General features: G+C 35.2%; 1 protein-coding gene, 1 long non-coding RNA gene and 1 pseudogene across 3 annotated transcripts; all 3 read right to left on the bottom strand.

The window, feature by feature from the left end:
• Nucleotides 1-417: 417 nt before the first annotated feature.
• Nucleotides 418-7,086, bottom strand: LOC114399060 (annotated as a pseudogene). Its single transcript, XR_003663638.1, has 11 exons — nt 6,632-7,086; nt 6,226-6,390; nt 4,847-5,712; nt 4,087-4,161; nt 3,923-4,052; nt 3,023-3,230; nt 2,293-2,704; nt 1,980-2,060; nt 1,669-1,859; nt 1,403-1,590; nt 418-1,222 (listed from the first exon to the last, which is right to left on the bottom strand). The product of XR_003663638.1 is annotated as a calmodulin-interacting protein 111-like (transcript).
• Nucleotides 7,087-9,595: 2,509 nt separating this feature from the next.
• On the bottom strand, nt 9,596-12,578 carry LOC114398427 (G2/mitotic-specific cyclin S13-7). The gene is made up of 9 exons (XM_028360621.1): nt 12,434-12,578; nt 11,901-12,042; nt 11,759-11,819; nt 11,290-11,544; nt 11,020-11,145; nt 10,677-10,925; nt 10,425-10,583; nt 10,116-10,294; nt 9,596-9,988 (listed from the first exon to the last, which is right to left on the bottom strand). Exons 1-9 carry the CDS (start codon nt 12,471-12,473, stop codon nt 9,832-9,834), a joined length of 1,368 nt encoding a protein of 455 aa, XP_028216422.1. The 5' UTR covers nt 12,474-12,578; the 3' UTR covers nt 9,596-9,831.
• Nucleotides 12,579-22,520: 9,942 nt separating this feature from the next.
• On the bottom strand, nt 22,521-26,349 carry LOC114398102. The gene is made up of 8 exons (XR_003663502.1): nt 26,258-26,349; nt 25,657-25,775; nt 25,519-25,579; nt 25,195-25,437; nt 24,941-25,074; nt 24,602-24,848; nt 24,352-24,485; nt 22,521-22,820 (listed from the first exon to the last, which is right to left on the bottom strand). It is a non-coding gene; the product is annotated as an uncharacterized LOC114398102 (long non-coding RNA).
• Nucleotides 26,350-26,609: the final 260 nt, after the last annotated feature.

Raw genomic sequence — 26,609 nt, forward strand, 5'->3', positions numbered from 1 at the left:
GACGACAGGAAAGTCTAGCTGACAAAAATTATGTCACGTCATGATATTGCTAAATTATTAAATATTCATATGAAAATATGACAGCCTATGAAACTACCAATTAGAATCTTAAATCCATGATGCTTATCCAACAATCATAGACAAATTATCCAGATCTAACTCATTTGGCGACCTGAATTTTATATAAACAAACTTTGCTTGAGTTTAGAAATTCAAATCTCACTGAAAACACGTGGCAAAAGATAAATAATCAAACACATAAAAAATGATTAATCTCGTGCACAAAAGTCCCATTGACCAAAAAAGATCTCATACCAACAAGTAGGCATCATTCATGACTAAGGTAAGGATAGGGGGTAGAGAAATAATAGAGGGAAGAAATAGATTTTCTTAAAAAAATGTAAGAAAAGAAATTACTTGTACATTTCAATAAGTAAATTCATTGAGCCAAATGCAACCATCCAACAAAGGTAGACTAATAATAATAATCTAATGATGTGTCAATAGTGCAGTAACTACTCAATAAATTTCATCTACAATTTCTGGGACCATACAAGTTGAGTGTTCCAAAATACTCAAGGAGTACAACATAACGCATTGAATTTGCCAAAACATTTGTAATCTGTATATGCATTGCTCTCAGCTAATATACTGTAATATTCCTCACGGTACGTAAGTTTTATCAACAAACTTGATAACTTATGATTTTGTGTACAAACTAGTGTGGTCGAGGCCTACAGAAAATTGGCACGTTGAGAATGACGCACAGGTATGAATGGCCGAGTTCCTCATACAACATTGCTACCTCTCACACCTTCAAAAGTAACAAGCAAGCAAAACTTCCACGTGAGACCACGTTTGTAATCATTCTCAAATTATGTTCATCTTCCAATGGAAAGGCTAATCATGATTCAGTCAGGGGGGTTTTCAGCACAAATTTTGGCAATTACACTTTTTTCTCTTAGTTAACTCCTCTGTTGGTGAAGACATTGATCCCCATTACAGGTGCTTCATAGATACTGCACTCATTTTAAATAAAGGTTCAATCTAGCCAGTTTGCAGTGCAGATGATCCCATGTAATGCACATGAGCCCAGTCACTGGAATACGACACACATAATAGTTTCTCTGAGGACTGTGGTTAACTACTTTGAGCAGTTCTCAAATTAAAGATGACAAATGGAATCTGATAGAGGAACGATGTGCAAGATTTTATGAACTTCCTGCTTGTTCAGAGAAATAAAAAAAAAAAAGAAAGATAATTTAGTAATAACTGAAGGTGTAAATAAAATCAGATTTCATCTGAGATCAACAAACACATTTAGAATTTCAAATTCCACCTTGCAGTCCCAAAAGAAACAAAAGCATTCTGAATATCACAAACTGGAATAAGAAATATTTACCAAATGTTGAACTGAGTAGATCTACTGTCGCACTGCATATCATTGAATTCATTCTTTATATAACAGCAGTGAACTGCCCTTTGAAATTTTGTTGACAGCTTTTGGTAGGAGTGAACTTCTGATGGCTGGATCTGTTTGATTGCCATCTTTAAATGCTCCATTGTTATAACTGAAGCATCAAGTCTCTCCTGGTAACATAATATCACAAGAAATTTTACTCTGACAAGTGACAACACATCCATCAGAAGTCATGTTGACAGACAAACCTCAATTGCTGCAACAGCTGCCTCCCGACATATCAATGATATGTCAGCCCCTGTACAACCATCTGTGAGTCGAGCAAGTTCTTTAAGGCTAACATCAGAACCACACGGGATTTTACACAGATGTATGCGAAATATCTCTTCCCTGTCCACCTCATTTGGAGGCCCAACATATAGCAGACGGTCAAAGCGTCCTGTAAATGTCTTACATCAGTCATTTGAAACTTAAGCTATTTATACAACTCATCCACCTTCATGTATCTGAATGGGCATAGGAGTAAGTGGCAAGGAGAATAACAGAAGAGAGAGAATACCTGGCCTTAAAAGGGCAGGGTCTATCTTGTCTGGCCTATTTGTAGCAGCTATGACAGTGACATTAACTCTTTGATGCAGACCTGACACAGATTAAAGTTTTTGTCAAAAGAAAAATATGATCTCGGTCCGAAGTTAAAAAAATAACTGGTTTCACAAAATTTTATTTTCTGGCAAACAGATATCAAATCAACATGTTGGAGCCATACACAAGTTGAATGAGCCCCAAGTAGTTTATCAGTTATCTTACATCTTAAGCAATATGTATATATAAATAATAATTCACATTTTCACTACTCAAGATTCATCACTAACCATCCAACTCAACAAGAAGTTGACTCATGACCCTATCTGACACTGAAACACCATCACTTTCCTTCCCACGAGTTACAGCAAGACTGGAGGAAGGTAACACACGACTGGAGGCCACTGACATCTGAAACAGATGAAATTGCATCACCCGAATGATCTCTTGAGTTTGTTGCACTATTCATCAGAGCAGGTTGCTCTGTTATATAATCAGAACAAGAACCATAAGTCTTCTTAAAATTGGCATAATGCCTTAGACAAATCAAGGCTGCCTCATTGCAAAGTGCAGCTAGATCAGCACCCACAAAACCATGAGTGGCGGTGCCAAGGTGTTCAATTTGAAACTCAGAGAGAGTGTGATCCATTTCACTGAGAAGAGTGAGCAAAATATCCGAACGTTGGTCGGGTGATGGCACACCTGCATATGGATTTTTGAGGTGAAGTTGTATAGTAAATGTGTTCTCCAGTGAATCCCTTGAAGTATTTAAAACAGAAAATTATCTATTACATAAAATGCAAGCTTCAGACTAACATTATTTTACAAGTATAAGTCACTCGTGAACATGCAAATACTATTAATGATTTTTAAGCATTAAGGATCAAATTGGCATTCTAATTTTCCCTTTCACGATTCGTAGAAGACAAAAGTTGCACAACAAAGTATGTGGTGATTATCCCCCCTGCCTCCCAAAAAAAAAGCACATAATGCATGTGGAGATCCTAGCTTAGTTCATACCAATTTCAATTTCCTTGTCAAATCTTCCTGGTCGTCTGAGAGCTGGCTCAATATGGTCAGGCCGGTTAGTGGCGGCAATTACAAGTAACCCTTCACTTCTACTAATTCCATCCATCAGATTTAATAAAGTTGCGACCAATCTTTGAGATAGCTCTTCACCTCCATCTTTCCTTGCAGGGGCAATTGCATCTAATTCATCAATGAATACCTGTACATAACAGAAACCACACATTCAGAAGAACTTTGAACATGAAAAACATCAGGTTTAAAATAAGTGGAGCTATTCTCAGTGAATTAAACAAAAAAATTATCCATAGTTTTTTCACCAAAATTCAGCCAGAATTTGAAAAAAAAAACAGGGCACTAAATGACAAAATAAAGCTTAAATTTTCATTATATACAATTCTATAATCCTATTGCCTTCAAATCTGACCAGTTTCCACAATTAACAACTTTTTGTAATTGAATTCCTCAGAAACTTCAGTTATCTTATTGTACCTCCTTTAAGATTCAACTTGATTTATTAAATTGTTATATATTTCATGAAGCCTCATAAATGTTAGTTGTTTCAGTAACTCCACAAATCAGCACCACATATACCATATTAAAGATATTATGCCAGAATGCTTAAGAAAAGGGTCTCTTTGTAAATGCATTAGTTGTATCACAAATGTGAAAAGGGGTAAAAAAAGTAACAGAATTGAAATCACAATTAGAAAATAACTAGTACCTACATGCATAATTGCAGTATTGCAAATGCTAAGATTTACTGCTAAAGGTCTAAAACAGTAATGAAAAACTTTAACAACTATCTTGTGATATGTAGCTCGTATAAACATTATTTCAGTCAAACACAAAATCGAAATAAATGAAACAATATTTTGAGAAATAAAATCTAACCACAGCAGGTGCAGCTTGAATGGCTGAATCAAAAACTTCATGCAATTGTTGCTCACTTTCCCCATAATATTGGGTAACAATTTCAGGTCCATTTATTGGGAAAAATTTGACCCCAACATCATGAGCACATTTTTTTTTTTTTTTTGATCGGCTCATGAGCACATAATTGAGCCAGGGAAGTCTTTCCTGTACCAGGTGGACCATGAAGAAGAACACCTCTCGTGGTTCTTAAACCAAAACTACAATTTGGAAAAAAAGAAGCATAAGCATGCAGAATTGCATGTACACATGCATATTAGTATGTGAGGACACATAACTATGATCATGGAGGTAAGTACTTCAAACTATAAATTCAATCATTGCCAGGCATAAACTGATATAAATGCTTGCAGCATAAAAATGTCAAAATCCATGCCTCTAATAAATTGACTATACAATAAAACAAAGAATTAACTGAATCAAATAACATTTAAAAAAAATGATAATATATGCAAATTAAATCCAATAAGAACAAGAGACTACCACTAGAACTATCTTTTCGCAAACTACTACTAGAGAAGAATTATGATCAAACTCTAAATTCTAAACCATTTTTCCATTTCCTTATGAAACTATAAGGGATCTATCTTAATCAGACATATACAACATAAAATTCAAATAAAGAAAATATCAAGCCTTCATCTCAAATATAATATAAATCCACAAAAAATAATCAGTTTGCGGCAGGCAGGAACTTCAATTTTTTTTGCTCAGCGCAGGAACTTCAATTAACAGTGAGCACTACTTGAATCCATCAAAACATAATATTATGCATAGAACAACACCCAATCTATGGCAAAGAAATGAAAAAATAAAAGTATTCAACATTAAATGTCATACACACACGTGAAAAACTACTGAAAATATGAATCAGACAAGATCTACCTTGACAAAGCATCGCTCACTGACGAAGAAATTATGCCCTTTAGAAGTGTATATTCTTTGGATAGACCACCCAATTTAGAGATTTTATCATGTAAGCTAGCATTAGCAACTCTGCATTCTAGTTTCACACAAGGTATATCCCTTTGAATTGGCTCTTCAGATGCGGTATTTGATGGCAGAGATAAAAACACCTTTGTTTCATCATTAACAGTGAAAGCCTGATTTCCACTATCTGCTATATCAGAATCCTCAGGATATAAATCACCGTTTCCATTTGATGGATAATGATCAGATTTGGTAACTGGCTGCTTCATAGCACCTATGACTTGGAAAAAGCACAACTCTGATAACATTGGGACATTGACAAGATTCCCTAGAAGTAAAGAGCGAGAATATAACCATCATTTTGCACCCGTCAGTAGTAATTCTTTAGAACTTTCATTCCCTAATGCTAAGCTAACATCAAATGAATTCAATGATTGACTATTCTGATTTGGCAGACTAGATGCTGAATTGTCAAACAGTGGAGAAGACATCCCACAAGCATTAGAAAACTTTGATCCATTCGAAGGTGTTGCAGGAGATGCAACAATATCATTCTCAGATTGGACATGAAATTTCACCTTAGACACACCCAATGAGGGAAAGTTATTAAATTTCAATGGTAGACCATTCTTAGAAGGAACCAACTGAAGATACAATTCCTTGCAATTATATATAGACAGACAACTATTTCCTGTAGAATGTTGTTCATTGATCCCATTTGCAGCACTAGATATTGGATGAACAAACACACTTGTGCCCAAAGCAGGACATCCCATGGCATGATAAAGGTTTGAAGACAGGCGTACTCCATTCTTCAAAACCTATGTAATAAAATATGCATCAAACAAGACCTACCTTTTATAAGTTCTAAAGCCATAAATTGGGTATATTCTAAGAACTAACACACACACACACACACACAGAAGGATTGTAACCCTTCAAACACATTTTAGGCTAAAATATTTTTTGGTCCTGTGAGTTAGCGTTTTTTCATTTTTGGTCCTTGTAAGTTCATTTTTCTAATTTTAGTCCTTGTAAGTTAGTGTTTTTCCAATTTTGATCCCTGTAAGTTTTTTTGTTCATTTTTAGTCCTTGTAAGTTTGTGTTTTTTCAATTTTAGTCCCTTTAAGATTCTATTTTTTTTTTTTTTATTTATAGTCATCATAAGTTTGTGTCTACATGAACTAAAAATGAGCAAAATATCTTATAAAGACGAAAATTAAAAAAACACAAACTTACATGGACTAAAATTGAAAAAATAAACTTAAAGGGACCAAAAACATATTTAAGCCTACATTTCATAAATAAATAAATAAAATAGTAGCTAGGCAAACCTTACTAGAAGGAAACACGGTTGCAAGTACCAAGTAGTTTCCCGCATAATCATCCAACGCCTTGCTACTTTCCAATCCATAGAGTTTTTCACATTCATTAGCTAACGATGCGAGAGGAAAGCTATGCAATTGCGAAATTTTCTCCCCCCAAGATGGAATAGACACCTGAAAATCAACCAAAACGGTAAAAGAAGCATAACGGCGTCACATAGAGTCCAATTATAAACTGTTACAGCAACACGAAACTATGAGCGCCAAAAAAAAAAAACTGATTTATTAACATTAATTCTTAAAAAAAACTTAATTGAGAAGAGTAAGTAAACTTAATTGAACAATATTGAGAAGAGTAAGTAAACCTAAAATTGAGAAATACGAAAGAATGGAAGATTATTGTGTTGGTGATTACCGAGACTGTGGAACCGGGGGGGAGAGAGAGGGAGAGCATGGAAGGTGCGGAGAGCCAAATTCTGTTAGAAACGGGAACAGTGTCGTCGACCTGGGCGAGTTCGGCGATGAACGCGGATTTAGCGATGAGAGAAGGGAACTTTCGAGAAGCTTCTTCGCACAAGGAGGCAAGTTCAGAAGGTTGGAGCGTTTTGGAAGGCGTGGTGGCGGCATTGGAGGACAATGATGACTGCTGCAAAAGCTTGGATTGCTTCTTTTTCTGCTTTGAATTCGAAGGCATTGTTTGAGCCTGCGTTGCGTTGGGAACTCAACTCTACTGAAGGAGTGAGAGATAAAAGGGTGAATTATAACGCAAAACCCCCTTTCAGCATCGCATAGAGGGTTTTACCGTTTGGGGATTGCGGGTTGCTCTTCGCCCTGACCTCATTGCTAATGATATTCCAATCCATGTGGGTAATTTTTTTCTTTTCAAAGATATTCTTCCCACCAAATTATAGTTTCTTTATATAACCGTATACAAAATTCACAATGTTTTTTTTTATTATTATTCTAATGTAAGGTGTATGAATAAAATATAAATGGGAAACATGTTTTCATTTTAGTTTTTTTATGTGAAAATGTATTTTGTTATATATTTTATATGTATTTCATGTACTACAACAAAAAGGCAAAAACACATTAATGTTATAAATTTTGTATGAAACTCTCATGTTACAACATAAACGTATTGTTGTTATTACATAAAGTGTGTGCAAAATATTCAATAGAATCACAATTTCATGTACAAAATCTAAAACGATAATACTATGATTTCATTGAGTATTTTTTTGGCTTAAAAAAATATAATTTTGAATCAGATATATTCGTATATGAAAAAGGATGACAATATATTTTTTTGGAATGTACTATTCGTCCCTTTGTTAGAGTTGTTCTAGAAATGTCTGCGATCAAGTAAATCGTTAGGTACACAGAATCACGATTATTTGTGTTCCTAACACAACGTAATCATGATTCCCTTATAAGCAAGAGTTGGGGAGGTGCAAGAAAAATTAGAGAGGAGCATAGATGTCTTTTCATTCCATTTTCAAAAAGTGGTAGGGACAATTAGCAATTGGGTTGTTTTAGGCCAATGTTTGGGTGGCTTTGTGCCGAACATCCAAGGGTGTTGTTAGGTGCACCCAATATTTTTTATTAATACCCAAAATATCGCTAGCTCGTTTTTTCTTTTTAAGTTGCTTTTTTTGACTGAGTGGTGATCTGTAAGCAAATTTTTCACATATGGATCAACTTGATCTGTATGAATTATATGGATAAAGTTGATCCGTTAGTATGAAGGTCATTTGTATTGATTTTTTGTTTTTTTTAATTCTTTAAAGTTTTATTTTTTTAATTATTAGTATGTTAAATTACTCATTTGTGCATTAAAAATTTTTTACTATTAAATTTTGTAATAATAAATATTTTTTATTTATAAAAATTTATACGGATTAAATAATTCGTATGACTTATATCAATATTAATTGTCACAATTTATTATTTAAATTTACATGCACATTAAATATACATTAGAAATTTTAGTGTTATGTATAACAATATTATTTATTTTATAATGTAATTGGCTCATTAACTCAATTGATTAGAGCATTCTGTTAATAACCTGAAAGTCATAGGTTTGATTCTTGCTTGAGCAATTAATTTTAAATTAATTCGTCACAAATATTTTTAAAAAAAAAAACTTTTGAATTGGACTTATGAGTCATATATGGATGTAATTCATCAGTATGAGTCATTCGGAAGAAAGGATAAAATTAAAAAAAATGTGAAATTATTGAGTGTATCAACAATTTTGCTAGTGGGCGTAGCAGTTCCCAACATCCAATGGGAAGGGGCTATCTACATACCGTTTTTCTCTTTGTACCGCCCGCCTATTTTTTTCTTATAATTATTTTATGTTCTAATTTCTAATATAAAATTATTTTACATTGTGATCTAATTATATTTTTGCATATATTATACAAATTATTTTTCACAATCATTTTACATTGCGATCTAATTGCTGGTAGTTATATATTAAAATATAATTATATTACGTAAACTAATTTTCATAAAATATATGAAAAATTGGAACGTAAAAGTGTGACAGAGAATTGGGGTATTTTAGAATATAAAAAATAAAAAAAATGTGGGGAATTCAAGCTGGGACCATAAAAAAATAAAAAATCTCACTCACGCACTTCTATAATATTAGATCAATTGTATAATTTTTTTAAGAGATAAAATATCATATGAACATGGGTCCGTCTTATAGTATTTTATAGATAATGCTTACAGTTATGAGAAAAGAAAATAATAAAATTGTTGAGGTTTGGTTGGATAAAATTTCTTCATAAACAGTAGAAGAAGAAAAAATAAGAAAAATAATAAATTAACTTATAAGTTGTGTTTCATGTTCAATAGTTGTATTTCATGTTTAATTCTGATTAAATCTAAGTTGAAAAATATAAGCAACATACTCTATTATAACACATTGATTTGTTAAAATTTATTGAAAATCATATAATTTTCAATTAATAGAAGAGAATGTTAGAAGGAATATGTTCTTAGCACCACTCCTCTCAACTATGTCTATGCGTTCATTTTGTATATACGCCACATGGGTACCATGCATTCATTTTGTATGATTGTATCACAAAAAATATGGTGAATGCTTTTTTTTTTTATTAACATATACAAAATATGGTGAATTTTAAGCTATGCCATTTTTAACGATGAAATTCTATGCCATTTTTCCAGGAGGCCCCCCCCCCCCCCCCCCCCCCGTAAACAATCTGAACTTGTTTTAGAAGCAATATGTTGTTAAAAACACAGTAAGCAATTCCAAAAATTGTTGTTTCAAGAAATGTTTCAAAAGTTGTTGCGTCAACTTTCAAGAAACATTTATGTTGGCAGACACAACATAACAATGTTAGCAACAAAGATTTTTTAACAATGGACACATTGTATATAACTGCAACCTGGTTGCACACTCATGGAACGTGAACCCCATTATAGAAGTTAGATATGATATTGTGACAATTGGCAAGTGCACAACTTGCAACTTATATAAAAATCAACTCTTGTACCTTGTGAAAATAAAAATACAAATTTGCTGAATCATAAAAGGCTCTATATTATCACTGCTCCTCCCCACCTTTTCTTCTTTCAACTATGTTGGGAAGCAGAGCCTTCAGGCAGAAGTTTAGCTGGTGGGAGCACAGCAACTGCACCCTTCTGAGGGTCAGAGTACTTTCTGTACACAACCCTAAGTTTTCCATTCCCAAGAGTGGAATGGAACCCCACCAATAGTCTAGCACAATCCCTGTTTGAACCAACAAAGCCAAAATAGAATTAAAATTTAAACAATGATTGAATGAAAATAATGAATATAGTAAAGTCCAAATAAACAAGACTGAAATTATATATCATCATATCATATTTACACATACATGAGTTGCTCTTGTGAGTAACCAGTGTGCAGCTTAAGTGTCTCATTCCAAAGGGGAGCCTTGTTCAGAGTGCATCTTGCTGCAAACACTGCTGAGGCAGCAACCATTGATGGGCAGTACATTAAGGTTGCATAGTTCATCATTCCCAACTCAGACATAAAATGAGCCATGTTTTCCAACTGGAAAATGCAGAAATTAAGAAAGAAACTCAGACAATACATTAATTAAATTAAATGAAAAAATAAAACTAGAATCATAATTTAAAAAGATTTGTAAAAAAAAAAAAGAAAAAGGGTCACACACACTCACCTCCTGATCTGGGACCGCTGCCTTGATAAAACGAACTAGGAAAACAAAAGGTGTAGGCACAGTCAAAGTCCATTCCAGCTTATTTAATATGGTTTTCTCCATGGCCAGTATCTGTTCATGAGTGTAAGCCCTATCTGAGAGGCACACAAAGTCATTAACCTGCAATTGAATTCAAGACTTATTATTCCCTTGACATTCATTGAATAGACCAACACAAAGTCATTAACCTGCAACTGAATTCAAGACTTATACCTCAGGGGGCCAGATTTCTTCATATTTGGATGCCATCAGCATGGCACTGATGCCAACCAATTGCAGTTCCCTCCTTGGAACTGTCTTAACTGCTAAAAACCGATCAATTATGTTGATGGTCAGGTAAAGGGTCTCTAGAGAAAGTTCAAACTTGGTGTGAACGTCTATCAGCCAATCAACCAGAATAGCTCTCATCCTCTCATTTATTTCAGGTTGTGAATCAATGTAGTCGTGGGGGTGGCTCTCGTTCTTTGTAAATCAAACGCACATTCACAAAATATTAGAATGCAATCAAAATCAAACACAACACACAAAAAAACATAACAGAAACCACGTTAGATACCTCAACAAGTTTGTAGAACTTGTAAATGTCATCAATGTACTCCACAGCAGCAAGTTCATTGTCAACATCAGAAGCATCAATGTCAATGATCTGCTCCTTTGGTTTGTTAGTTATGCCACATGCCGCCTGCAAATAAAACAACACAAGGAGGAATAAATAATATCATGCAAGTGATGGTACAACATGGTACCGGTTCAGACTTCAAGAAAAGACACAAAGGGGTTTTCTTTTTCTTTTTCTTTCATTTTATTCTTGTTATCTCTTATCTACCTTGCTTCTTGCAGTGAGCACTGAAGTAAGAGTGTGTTGTGATTTCTTCTTGGAGTTGGCATCTCCTTCATTCTTCTTGTCTTTCAGGACCTCCTTCTTATCTGGACTAGCTTCAATGTCAATGACTTCTTCAGGCTTAGGTTTTACAGTCACGGTCACTTTCTTCGGACCCGGTTTGGGGGCCACTCTTTTGGCCACCGCAACTCCTCCATTGGCAACAGCAGGAGGACCAGCCACATTAGCACAAGCTTGTTTCTGCAATTCCAAAACAAAAAACCAGTCATAACCTGATAAATGTCACACGGCATACATTCCAATGCAAATCTAATGGGTAAAAAGCAAAATGAACGCAAAAACAAGGATTCTGGTCCGTTGGCAGCCTCAAACATAATTTTGTAATGGATTCCCAAACATGCTCTAAATCACCCAAGGTAAAATGATAGAAAGTGACATAAAGGGTATAGTTCACCTTGTTATTCCCAGCAGCTGCTGCCGCTTGTGCATTGGCAAGTAATTGCGCACCAAAACTCCTAAAAGAATCATACAAATATCACATTAATATTGATTGATTGAGTGAGTGAGTGAGTGGGAGAGAGAACGAGAGAGAGAACCTTGTGATAGGGCGATTTGGCTTGACTTCAACGGCACTTCTTATATTGGCCAAATTCCCAATGTCACCCAATGCCTTGCGGTTCCTTCCATCCGCAACACCGTTCTTCTTCTGCTGTTTTCCTCCCCCTACTACTGCTTCACCTATCAAATTGCAACCCATTAAAAAAAGGTGATAGATTGCTCTGGATCTAAACACAGATTCACATGCAACAAAACCAAAGAATCTAAAATAAATCCAACAAAAAGAAAAAACAAGAGACCCTTTTGCTCTGAAGAGATTGAACAGTAATCAAAACCCATGAAAATTGAAACTTGTCTGTTATTCAAAAAGATATGAATCCAAAACACTATTTTTCATATTTTCATCTATTACAAAAGAAACCAACCCAGAATCCCCAAGATCCAACTTAAAACAAAACTTGAACCAGCATCCCAAAAAAATCAGACAACAACACTCATTGAATCTTATTTTGATAATAAAAACAAGAAACAGACACTCAAAGAAAAATACAAGAATTCAAAAGGACAATACCTCTGGCTTGTTGTTGTTGAACAATTGCTCTTGACGCCATTTGTGAGAGATTCTTCTTTGGTTAAAATGAAACAAATCTGGGTAGAAGAAGCCTCACTCTCTCTCCCTCACTCTCTCTCTCTCTCTCTGCGAATGATAATGAGATGAGAGAGGAAAGTGAAATAGTCTTTCTCTTTTGAAGCAGAAGGACGCGACGCTTCTCCCTTCAACGGTCAATTTTTCTTAACCGTATCTGAACCGTTGGATATTATACTCATCTGACGATTGATATTGGAGAATAAAAATATAGCCGTTGGAGATTCAAAAACAAGGGGTGCGAGCGGAAACCCAAAATATTCCAATGCTAATGGGAAATAGCAAAATAATAATAATAATAAATAAATAAACAAAAATGTGACGGGAAATAAAATGTCTTTCTATGTTTTACTTCCGGCAAATTATTTTTTTATTTATAATTTTAATTAAAAGGTCAGTGCGTTTAATAACCTCAAACCATGTTGTTTGTAGTCATGGTTTAAAAAATTGTCCAAGAAATGGTAAAAACGAGAAATGATTCATTGCTTTTAGTATTTAATTATAAGAAATAAAAGACTAAAAAATAAAAATAAAATTATAAATAAAGTTGCAGTCGTTTACGAGAAGTGTAGTGCCTATCTAAAAACATTCAGAGATTTTAGTAGAAAAATGCTTAAAAAAAGAATTGAAATGGGCAAATATTTAGTTAGAAAAAAAAAATTGGAGGATTGCTTAATTGAGAGAGACAGGACTAGCGGGAATCAGACAAAAATTAGTGAGAAAGTAAGTTAATGAGTATATGACATGTATCAGTTGAAATACATCTTTTTATATATAGTAAATAGATTATAAGAAATAAAAGAGTGAAAAGTAAAAAAATAAAAATAAAATAAAGGTTGCAATCATTTACGTGAAGTGTAACGTCTATGTAAAAGCATCCAATATTTTTTAGTACAAAACATACTTAAAAAGAATTGGAAGGGACATACATTTAGTTAGAAAAAAAAGTTAGAGAATTGCATAACTGAGAGAGGCAAGACCGGCAAGAATAAGATAAAAATTAACGAAAAACTAAGTTCATGAGAATATGCCACGTGTGAGTCCAAATACATCCTTTTACAGATAGTAATAGATAGATTATAAGAAATAACAGAGAGAAAACTAATAAAAAAACGTTATAGTCATTTACGTGAATTGTAATGCTTATGTAAAAGCATCCAATGTTTTTAGTAGAAAAAATACTAAAAGAGAATTGAAAGGGACAAACATTTAGTTAGAAAAAAAGTTAGAGAATTGCTTAATTGAGAAAGGCAAGACTGACAAGAATAAGACAAAAATTAGTGAAAAAGTAAGCTAATGAGGATATGCCATGTGTTAGCCCAAAAACATCTTTTATATATGATAAATAGACATATTATAAGAAATAAAAGAGTAAAAAGTAAAAATAAATAAATAAAGTTGCAGTCATTTACATGAAGTGTAGTTCCTATCTAAAAGTATCCCGAGTTAAAAAAAAAAAAGAATTGAAAGACACACACACGTATTTAGTTAGAAAAAAAAATTGCTTTCCTATTATTATCTCAAATTCATTTTTGGTCAAGTATATATCCGAAATTTTTTTATGCTTCAACGTACTACTTGTCATTAGTCTCATTAAATGATGATATGACAAACGAAGTATCATATCATTGATAACTGCTAAATAATTGTGAATTTATAGGAGTTAAATAGTCAAATTTTGGCTTAAAATTAATTATTTAGCAGTTATTTGTAACTAAAAGTAAGAAAATTAATTTAATTGAAATTCTGGTTGCAGATACGGAAAATAAGGTTGCATTTAGCAAAAGTGGCACAGAAAGGAAGAAAAAAAGAAGAAATTCTGAAGCAGGCCCAATCCAATAGGGGCGCTAAGCGAGCAACTAACTGCAGGCGCTGAGCGTGGCGTTAAGCACGAAGGTGGAAACCGTTACGCGCGCTAAGCCCAGCTAGGCGCCCAGCGCCCGATCCAACAGAAGCACAGGCCCAACGTGCATGGCGCGCCCAGCGCGCGATCTGAACGCGCTAAGCGCGAGGTGTGGCGCTGAGCGCGATTACGAAGACCCATAAGCCCACTTCAGCAACTATAAATAGAGAGGCAGTCCCAAGGAAACAGCATCCCGTCTCAGAGCACTACTCTCAGTTCCTCATGCCTGAGTTTCTTTCCTCTCTCTATATTCTTTGTTTTGTTAGCCTATTCTTTCTTTCATCCCCAGTTGTAAGCCCTCAATGGCCATGAGTGGCTAAACCCCTAGCTAAGGCCTGGCAGGCCTAAAAAGCCAACGATGTACAATGAGCTTCAAGAGTTATCAATGCAAAGGAATTTATTCCAGGTTTTTCTGTTCTATTTCTTTTCTTTTATTCTTGCATTCATTCTTAGATCTCTTTTTGGGTTTTATTCGCTCGGGAGAGGGTAATTCTCAATAATATTTAAGATTCAATGCATGCATCAGTTTTAGGGGTTATACGCTTGGGAAAGGGTAACACCTAATAGAACATCTAAAGAAAAGAATCATTGGGTTAGCATTGCTAGGCATAGAATGATAACTCACTGCCCATGCATTTTAATTATTGAATCTTCACAAAGGCATTTGGGAGATAGGTAGTTAAAATAGGCTTGCCAACGTGAGGCATCAGGGGCAAGTAGTCAACAGATGTGGGTAGAACTAATACCATTTCATTGATAATGAATATCATATTTACATGCATCGTAGGCCAATTGGGTTTGTCTGGTCTTGGCATTTCTATCAATTGTTTTCCCTTTTACTTATTTGTTTTAGTAATAGCACTCTATTCTTACTTTTATTCCTGTTTTTAATATTTTACTTTCGCTTACAAATTGAGGAGTATTTAATAAGTGCAATAAAATTCCTGTGGACACGATACTCGAACTTCCGAGATTTACTACTTGTAACGATTTGGTGCACTTGCCAAAGTCTTAACAAGTTTTTGGCGCCGTTGCCGTGCCCACACCAGGGGAAGCGTCCAACTGGGACACTTCCCGCTTCACATCTGAGATTGCTTGGCACAGGTACCAAGACAACATTCAGCTCCGGAACATCCTTCCGGAGAGGAATGTTGAACTGGGACCCGGGATGTTTGACGAGTTCCTCCAGGAACTCAGGAGGCGCAGATGGGACCAGGTGCTGACTCACCTTCCGGAGAAGCGGATCGACGTGGCTCTGGTGAAAGAGTTCTATTCGAACCTTTATGATCCAGAGGACCACAGTCCCAGATTCTGCAGGGTGCGAGGACAGGTCGTTCGTTTTGATGCTGACACCATTAACGACTTCCTCGACACCCCGATTATCTTAGAGGACGGGGAAGAGTATCCAGCATACACCAGATACCTCAGCACTCACCCCGATCCTGACACCATCGTGGCCACACTGTGCACTCCAGGGGGGCGCTTTGTCCTTAATGCTGATGGTCTCCCCTGGAAGCTCCTGAGGAAGGACATGACGACACTTGCTCAGACATGGAGTGTCCTTTCTTACTACGACCTTGCGCCCACTTCTCACACTTCTGATGTTAATCTTGACAGGGCCCGCTTGATCTACGGTTTGGTGAGCCGCATGGACATGGATGTGGGCAGCTTTATATCACAGCAGATCAGCCAGATTGCCCAGTCCAGCACCTCGAGGCTCGGGTTCCCAGCGTTGATTACAGCGCTGTGTGACATTCAGGGGGTGGTTTCTGATACCCTGATCTTTGAGTCACTCAGCCCTGCGATCAACCTAGCCTATGTGAAGAAGAACTGCTGGAACCCCGCCGACCCATCGATCACGTTCCCTGGGCCTCGCCGCACATGTACCAGAGCTTCAGCATCAGCTTCCGAGGCCCCTCTTCCTACCCAGTCTCCGTCTCAGCCATCCCAGCGACCGCGACATCCACCTGCTTCCACCTCAGCATCCATGGACACGCATGGGCAGATGCTGAGGTCCCTTCACGTTGGACAGCAGCTCATCATGGAGAATATGCACAGGCTGTCCCTACACCTGCAGATGGACCCTCCGCTCACCACTCCAGAGGCTTATCGTCAGCGAGTCGCCTGGCCAGGAGACCAGCCCTCCACTGACAGGGGGGAAGAGCCTTCTGGAGCCGCTGAGGATCCTGCAGTCGATGAGGACCTCATTGCTGACTTAGCCATCGCTGACTGGGGCCCATGGGCAGACTTGGGCGGAGGCAGTTGATTTTTTTTTTTATTCCTTTTATGTTCTGATGTCTCTTTTATGTTTTGTTTTGTGTTTCGTTATATGGTCTGTTTAGGTATTAAAAAGAAGTAGTAGTAATAATATGAGAGATTTAGCATTTGTTTTCTGAGTAATAATTGCATGATAACTGGAGCAGCCATAATTTTTGAGCTTGTTCTGAAAGGTTGAAACACTTGAGATGCCACTAGTCCTTGGAAACATTGGTTCTGGAAGCACGAGTCAGGTCAGGAAATGGAACATGAATAGCACAAGGTGGGAAGGATAGTCTGATGGAACAAGGTCATAACTGGTATGCCGTATACTTGCTTTAATTCCGGTGAGAGTGTGAACTTAATTGTGAGAGAAAACGCCTGTTTTTAAGTTCCTGGTTTTGCATCACTCTTGGATTGTTAGAATAGTTACTTAAGGTGGATATGATCAAGGCCATGTTTGTTATATCTAGCTACTTAGCCAAAAAGCCAACCCGACATCATTTTTCCCTTGCACCCATGATTGAGCCTATATATCATATTATTTTATTCTGAATTAACCCTTGAGCCAATAAAATAATAAGTCCTACCCTTTAGGATGATAAGAGAGCAAAAATGGGTTATTAAGGTCTTAATTTGGGGGATTTTGGAAAATAGGTAGCTAAGACAATGGTACAGCACGTAGTAAGACACCTCTCATAAACTAGAAGCCAAAAAAAAAATAAAAAAAAATAAAAAAAATCATCATCATGAGTAAAATAAAGGGCAGAAACAAAGAGCAAGAGAGGTGTCAAAAGAAAAGTGTTGTGGGGAAATAAAAGGGTTAAGAAGAAGGCATCGGAAGTATTAGAAATTTTTGCTCTCTTAATCCTACTTTGAATTTTCAAGAAAAACCATGATTTTTTTAGCCAAGCCCCAATACAAGATAATAAAGTCCTTAGTGATCCACCTGAAGGTAACTAAAGATATCAATAAAAAGAGGAAATGCAAAACTTTGGAATCTTACTTGCAGGTTGTTAGAAAATTGCAGACACTAAACCATACACTTGTGAGCAGAGGGAAACACCAGCCTTGTGAGGAAAGTAAGGCAAGCCAGGTTTGATCAAGATTTCAAAGGACTGACTAATTCCACTTGTGTGTTTTATGCTTTCATGATGAGATATTGACAGATGCGGAAAGGACCACTGGAAGAAGGAGGAACTAAGGCCATTGACAGTGTTGAAACACTCAGAACTTGTTTGAAAATTTATTTTTGTTCTTGGTTTGCTTGGGGACAAGCAAAGTTTAATTTGGGGGATTTTGATAACTGCTAAATAATTGTGAATTTATAGGAGTTAAATAGTCAAATTTTGGCTTAAAATTAATTATTTAGCAGTTATTTGTAACTAAAAGTAAGAAAATTAATTTAATTGAAATTCTGGTTGCAGATACGGAAAATAAGGTTGCATTTAGCAAAAGTGGCACAGAAAGGAAGAAAAAAAGAAGAAATTCTGAAGCAGGCCCAATCCAATAGGGGCGCTAAGCGCGCATCAGGCGCTAAGCGAGCAACTAACTGCAGGCGCTGAGCGTGGCGTTAAGCACGAAGGTGGAAACCGTTACGCGCGCTAAGCCCAGCTAGGCGCCCAGCGCCTGATCCAACAGAAGCACAGGCCCAGCGTGCATGGCGCGCCCAGCGCGCGATCTGAATGCGCTAAGCGCGAGGTGTGGCGCTGAGCGCGATTACGAAGGCCCATAAGCCCACTTCAGCAACTATAAATAGAGAGGCAGTCCCAAGGAAACAGCATCCCGTCTCAGAGCACTACTCTCAGTTCCTCAAGCCTGAGTTTCTTTCCTCTCTCTATATTCTTTGTTTTATTAGCCTATTCTTTCTTTCATCCCCAGTTGTAAGCCCTCAATGGCCATGAGTGGCTAAACCCCTAACTAGGGCCTAGCAGGCCTAAAAAGCCAACGATGTACAATGAGCTTCAAGATTTATCAATGCAAAGGAATTTATTCCAGGTTTTTCTGTTCTATTTCTTTTCTTTTATTCTTGCATTCATTCTTAGATCTCTTTTTGGGTTTTATTCGCTCGGGAGAGGGTAATTCTCAATAATATTTAAGATTCAATGCATGCATCAGTTTTAGGGGTTATACGCTTGGGAAAGGGTAACACCTAATAGAACATCTAAAGAAAAGAATCATTGGGTTAGCATTGCTAGGCATAGAATGATAACTCACTGCCCATGCATTTAAGCAACATCTAAAACTTAATCTTAATGCATTTTAATTATTGAATCTTCACAAAGGCATTTGGGAGATAGGTAGTTAAAATAGGCTTGCCAACGTGAGGCATCAGGGGCAAGTAGTCAACAGATGTGGGTAGAACTAATACCATTTCATTGATAATGAATATCATATTTACATGCATCGTAGGCCAATTGGGTTTGTCTGGTCTTGGCATTTCTATCAATTGTTTTCCCTTTTACTTATTTGTTTTAGTAATAGCACTCTATTCTTACTTTTATTCCTGTTTTTAATATTTTACTTTCGCTTACAAATTGAGGAGTATTTAATAAGTGCAATAAAATCCCTGTGGACACGATACTCGGACTTCCGAGATTTACTACTTGTAACGATTTGGTGCACTTGCCAAAGTCTTAACAATCATCAAGCCTAATCAATAACACGTTATTGTCATGTCATCTCCTTTTCCAACAACAATCACCACCACCGTGCCACGAATGCCATCTAACCCAACGCCACAACCGTTGATCGTGTCGTGCCACCACTATTGATCATGCCATTAAACTCGTAGTAGTGTTTTTACTACTACTCTTTTTTTTCCTCCTTTGACTTTTGAAAAAGTAAGAGAAAGAGAAAAACAAAGAGGGACATGTTTATTATTATATAAATACTATATTTTTGTTGTGTTGGTGAGATCAAAAGAGAAAATGGCACCACCTTTTTTCAATTTGGGGGGAGGGGGGGGGGGAGTGAAGGACTCACAGGGGAACCCTGTGGTGGTGAAGATGGAGAACCTAAATTGGTCGATGGTGGAACTCGAGGATCCCGAAGAAGACTTAATGCTAACAAATTCACCTTCTTCGAGCGTTTTATGAGACAAAGGGAGGGGCAAAAATACCAAATAACTCACGTGGTACGTTTTCGCCAGAAAATCGACGTCGACACTGACAGTGGCAGGGAGAATGAGAACCCCGTTGTGAAGACGTGCTTCTACTCCTGCATCAAGCTCTTCCTCTACCTCTCTGTGGTCCTCTTGGTTTTCGAAATCGTCATGTACTTCGAAGGGTGGTATTTTGGCATGGCAAGGTTTCAGCTGAAGCATTTGTTGTGGGCATCGTCCTTCGGAGTTAAGGGTTTCTTCGATTGGCTCTATGCAAGGTGATTTTCGTTCAAGTGGAGAGTATCTCGCTCCTCCTCTGCAGTTCTTAATCAATGCGTGCATCGTGCTCTTCCTTATCCAAAGTATGGATATGCTTGTTCTCTGTTTGGGGTGTTTCTAGATCCGGTTTAAGAAGATCAAGCATGTCCCTATAGGTGGAGGTGTCGTAGATCTTGAATCTGGAGAAGGAAAGAGTTTCTCTTTTTCCCCAATGGTGCTCGTGCAGATCCCCATGTGCAATGAGAAAGAGGTAACAATAACATAACATAACATGGTTGGTGGTGGTGGCGCTAAGTTGGACGACGATAGTGGCACGACGGTGGTGGTGATTTCCGTTGGAGAAGGGAAATGAGATGATGTAACAATGACGTGTTAGTAATTAGGCTTGATGATGTAACATTTTGCTTATCATGTTATCAATTAACATAATGAGACTAACGGCGGATAGTAAATTGAACCATAAAAAAATTTTCAAATACGTAATTTACTAAAAGTAAATTTAAGATAATAATATGAAAATGATTTATTTTCCAGATATGAAAAACATATTTAAGCAAACAAAAGTTAAAGAATTGTTGAATTGAGAGAGAAGAACCAACATGAATAAGACAAAAATTAGTGAAAAAATAAACTAATTAGGATATGCCACATATCAATCAAAATACATCTTTTATATATAGTAAATAGATAAATAAGTTATAAGAAATAAGAGTATAAAAAGTATATAAAAAAAATTCCAATCATTTACGTGAAGTGTAACTACATAAACTAGGTAAAAAAAAATTGATTAATCATTTAATAACTTTATAATTTAACTTCCAAATTCTTATAATTAATATATCTTAATATATTTTTATTTTATTTGAATACAATATTAATATATAAATAAAATGAATTCGAATAAAAATATAATATAATAACATAATAGAAAAATAGAATAATAAAATAGAAGAACAAGGTATAAATTGAAAGGATTTGAACCTATACCTAAGGTTTAGAAGACCCCTATCCTATCTAAAAGCATCCAGAGTTTTTTAGTAGAAAAAATGTTAAGAAAGAATTGAAAGGGGCACACATTTAGTTAGAATAAAAAAAGTTAGAGAATTACTGAAATGAGAGAAACAAGACAAATATATCTTTATATATATAATAATAAATAGATTAGGACCTTTCTCTCTTCAATAAAACTCTAAATATTCCCATAAACTTCAACCAGCCTGACAAGGGATTTAGAAATCAAACATGTTATATATTCATGGTAACACGTTAACTGACTATAAAAATTAAAAATTGAACAATAATAGATGATACATCTAACTAAGGTCCAAATGTATATAAAAATGGCATAAAGTTATCAAAAAATTGAAACAAGGCTAAGTCATTTCACATAATTATATACTCTTTGAATTTAAGATTATTAGTTAAATTAAAATAATTTTATACCAATTGATATACACGAGATAATAAAGGTTTTATGATTTAAATTAATATACTAATTTAATTATTATTTTTGGTCAACTATAACAAATTTTTAAAGAAGTAAAACAATGTTCTAAGGAACCTAAATTCCAACAAATTGAATTACTATAAATATTTTCTCGACTCCAAAGTTACAGAGTTCCAAGAAATCAAAATTTTAAGAAGAAAAGTTTTTCTTAACAAAAATCTAAAATTTTGGCAAAATTTTGTACGTTACAAGATCTTTTCCATTATTATTTTATATGAAAAAACATAATTTTAAACATAATTATATCAATAATATTAATATTTATTAGAACAATAATCTTATGTTTGTCATATCAGAAACTAGAAAAAGAAAAAATAAAGAAAAGAAAGAGAGGATGTAACAAAGCTAAATTTAACTAAGTTTAGTATTATACGCAAGCTATTAAATTAAAAATATATATATAAATAACCGTAATTAAATATATACCACAAAAATATAAATACAAAATAACTACATACCACAACCAATATAGTAAATGGTGTATATTTTGTAGACTTCTTTGAAGAAGTTTTAAATCAAATAGAGTTTTGTAGCAACTAGCAAATGAATACAAATTACTTAAAATGCTTTCGAAAGACCCTTAAAATGTTCTTATTGCTGAAATTAATATGCAACCGCCTAATAGTGATTTTTGCTTTAAGTATTTATCTCCAAGGATTAACTATATACTTGAAATCTCAGCAAAAAAGCTAAATTTTAATGAGATTATTGTTTTGAAACTGTTGCCTAAGCCTCATTGGACCATCTCGGGCTCAACACTACTACTTCGTCGGTGTAGTTCCAAAGGGTCGTAACTAAACACGTTATAGCAATCTGAAAAACACACTAAGCAATTTCAAGTTGCTTCAAGATGTTTTAAAACATGGTGTTGGCAGCAAGCATGCAACATATGTTAGCGATCAGTCTTAACAATATGTTTTTTTAACCAATGAATCTTTAGCTATAAAGGCGATGAAGGAAATGGTAAGTGCAACATTTGAAACTTTTATAAATCAGATTTGTAAACTATGGTCTATGGCTTATGAACAAATTATGGAAAACAAATACAAATGATTATTGCCGAATCCTGCATAATACTCTATCCATGCTTCTCCCTTTGCTTCATTAACTCTATTGAGAGTTAGAACCTTCGGGCAGAAGATTTTTAGCTGGTGGAAGCATAGCAACAACTCCTTTCTCAGGATCAGAATACTTTAAGTACACAACCTTCTCCTCTCTATTCCCAACCGTAGAGTGGAAACTCACCAATAATCTAGCACAATCCCTGTTTGCAACCAACAAAGCCAAATAGAATTTAGACAATAATTAATTGAATGATAAAAATGAATAGTAATAAAATCCAAATAATATAAGCAAGACCAATTCATATTCACATGCATAAGTTGTTCTTGTGAATAACCACTGTGCAGTTTAAGTGTCTCATTCCAAAGGGGAGCCTTATTCAGAGTGCATCTAGCTGCAAAGACTGCTGAGGCAGCAACCATTGATGGAAAGTACTTTATGGTGGCATAGTGCATCATTCCCAACTCAGCCAAAGGGGGCCATGTTTTCTAACTGCAATTGCATTCCCAACCTTGGAACTGTCTTAACTGCTAGGAACCGATCAATTATATTGATGGTCAGATAAAGGGTCTCCAATGAAAGTTCAAGCTTGGTGTGAACATCTACCAACTAATTAACTAGATTAGATCTTGACCTCAAACCTATCTCAGGTTATGAGTCTACGTAGTTGTGAGGGTGGTTCTCGTTAGTCATGCATCAATCAAATTAATGGACACTCACATATTAGAATGTCATCACATCAAGCACAACAAAAAATTAAAAAAAAAAAATTAACAATCAAGGGAACCATGTCTGATACCTCAACAAGCTTATAGAACTTGTAAATGTCATCAATATACTCCACAATAGCAAGCTCATGGTCAACATTGTTGAGGATAAATATGTATGCTCAAGATCCATAACTTCAAAAAGGCTTTTTTACATCGGTTAAAAAGACTATTTTACGATGGTTATTAATTGTCGTCGTAGAAGACTTTCTATAACGGTTTCACTAAAAATTATCTTAGAAAAAGATATCATTCTAAAACGACGGTTCTCTAAAAAATCGTCTTTGAAAGTCTACTTTTTTGAGACAGTTTTTAAATAAGAACATCTTAGAATGTCTTTTTTTAAATAAAAAAAGTTTAAAAATTTTGAAAATTGAAAAAATCGTTTTAGAAAGTAGACATTTTAAGACGGTCTTTGAGGATAAATATGTGATTCTGATGACATTCTAAGACTCATAAAAGTTACAAAAATGTTTTTTTTAATATTATTTTAAAAAATTAAAGATTCTAAGACGATTTTGACCTAAAAACCGTCTTAGAATGTCATTTTTCTAAAAAAAAATTAAAAAACTATTTTCTTTATTTTTAAAAATAAAATGATATTTGTAATTATAAAGAAAAATAAAAAGTATTAATTATCAATAGAGCATGCATAATATGTTGCTTATAATCACACTATGATATTGTTAATTAGTAAGTAAATTAGAATATTACAAAAACAAAACTATAAAATTTTTAATAAGAACATAGGGGAGATGGAAAAAGCAAAGAAGCAACAAGAGCAATGGATATTTATTAGTTATTCTTTAACTAAGGGAGTGGTTGTTTATATATATATATATATATATATATATATATATATATATATATATATATATATATATATAAAACATAAAATGAAAATAAAACAAGAATCACAATTTAAAAAGATTTGAAATAAAAGGTCACATGCACTCACACACTCACCTCCTAATCTGGGACTGATGCCTTGATAAAATGAAGTAGGAAAACCAAAGGTGTTGGCATAGTCAAAGTCCATTCCAGCTTGGCCAGTATGATTTTATCCATAACTAGTATTTGTTCATGAGTGTAAGCCCTATCTGAAAGACATACAAAGTTACCAACTTGCAATTCAAGACAAGTGTTATTCCCTTGACACTCATTGAAAAGGCCTACATCAATGAACACATAAAGGTAGCAACAAATATATACATACTTGAGGGGGATAGATTTCTTCATACTTGGTTGCCATCAGCAGGGCACTGATGTCAACCAATTGCAATTAACTCTTTGGAACATTCTTAACCGCCAGGAACCGATCAACTATATTGATTGTCAAGTAAAGGGTCTCAAGTAAAAGGTTAAACTTGGTGTGGACTTGTATCAGCCAATCAAACAGTATAGCTTTCATCTCTCATTTATCTCAGGTTGTGAGTCTATGTAGTCATGGGGTGGCTCTTGTTCTTCATGCATTAAATGCACATTCACATATTAGAATGACATCACATCAAACACATAAAAAATGATCAAGAGAACCATCTTTCATAGTTCATACCTCAACAAGCTAATAGAACTTGTAAATGTCATCAATACACTCCACAACAGCAAGCTCATCGTCAACATCATCGGAATCGATGTCAATAATCCGCTCATTCAGCTTGTTAGTTATGCCCCATGCTGCCTACAATACTATATCACAAGAACTTGTCAAAAAAAAGGCATTGTGGCATTCATTTACATAGCATGGTTCAGACAGACACAAAAGGTTCTTAATTTTCTTTCATTTTATTCTTATTATCTCTTATCTACCTTGCTTCTAGCATTGAGCACTGAAGTAAGAGTGTGATGTGATTTCTTTTTGAAGTTGGAATCTCCTTCCTTCTTCTTTTCTTTCAGGACCTCCTTCTTGTTTGGACTAGCTTTGATGTCAATGACTTCTTCGGGCTTAGATTTTAAGACCACTTTCTTCTGATCAGGTTTGGGGGCCATTCTTTTGGCCGCCACAACTCCTCCAACAATAGGAGAACTAGCCATATTAGTACAAGCTTGTTTCTACAATTCCATAAAAAAACTCGTCATAATCTGATAAGATCATTAAAGCATATTGAACAAGTAATATAGAGAGTAGTTTACCTTGTTATTTTCAGCAGTTGCTGGTACTGGTGCATTACCAAGTAGTTTGGCACCAAAACTCCTTAAAGGATCATAAAAATATACCACTTTAATATTGATTGAATGTGAAAAAGACAGAGAGATAGAGAAAAAAAAAACCTTGTGATGGGCGATTGGGCAAATTCCAATTCCCAATATCACCAAGTGCTAGCAGTTCCTTCCCTTTGTTGCATCATTCTTCTTTTTATGTTGTTTCCCTCCCTCCATTACTGTTGCACCTATGAAATTGCAAAAGAGCCATTCATTCAAAAAAGGTGATAACTTTTTTTTTTATTATCTAAGCACACAGATTCACTTGCAACACCTAAGACAAAAAAAAACCCTTAACAAGAGATCCCCTTTTTCTCTGAAAAGATTGGTGAGTAACTAATACTGGGGAAATTAAAACCTGTTAATTATTCAAATAGATTTGGAAGTCTTGAGCAAGATTTTTCAAGTTTTCACCCAATAATACAAAAGAATATTTGAACCAAGGCCCCAAAGGATCAGACAAGAAAGATTCATAATTGAGAGAAAGCAAGAAAGAAAAATTCAAAGCAACATGCATCATGACATCAAACAAAGTATAGTAATATATACAATGATTCAAATGATTTGTCTGGTTAATTTCGTTAACAAAATAAAAAAATATATACAATGATTAAAAAAGATGGCATCCCTCATCACAAAAAGTATATACAATGATTCAGAAAGACAATACCTCTAGCTTCTTGTTGAACGATGGGTCTTGATGCCATTTGCAAAATTCTCTCGGGTCTTCTTGTCTTGAATGCAATCAAGGTATCGAGTGAGTGGAACTCTTTTCCCTCTCCCTCCCAACCACCACCCCCCCCCCCTCTCTCTCTCTCTATATATATATATATCCCTCTCTACGTAGATGGATGTGAATTAGAGGAGACATTGATATAGGTTTCTTCTCCTTCAACGATAAACTTTTTTAAGTTGTTTCTGGATCGTTGGATTTTTCTTAAAATCTCACGATGGAACGTGGCTTTGGACAATAAATTTGTAAATTCTTGGGTGCAAAGGTTTTTATCTTAATTTTGAGGTGC

Source organism: Glycine soja, chromosome 19, assembly GCF_004193775.1.
Source record: "Glycine soja cultivar W05 chromosome 19, ASM419377v2, whole genome shotgun sequence".
Classification (NCBI taxonomy): Eukaryota; Viridiplantae; Streptophyta; class Magnoliopsida; order Fabales; family Fabaceae; genus Glycine; species Glycine soja.

What these genes read in the sequence shown, in the direction of transcription:
- LOC114398427 (XM_028360621.1), bottom strand. Translation starts at nt 12,473, where the DNA reads ATGGCGTCAAGAGCAATTGTTCAACAACAACAAGCCAGAG. An exon ending in CCAAATCGCCCTATCACAAG is followed by an intron (nt 11,820 to 11,900) that starts GTTCTCTCTCTC and finishes TGATTCTTTTAG; the next exon opens with GAGTTTTGGTGCGCAATTAC. An exon ending in TGCTCACTGCAAGAAGCAAG is followed by an intron (nt 11,146 to 11,289) that starts GTAGATAAGAGA and finishes TTTTATTTGCAG; the next exon opens with GCGGCATGTGGCATAACTAA.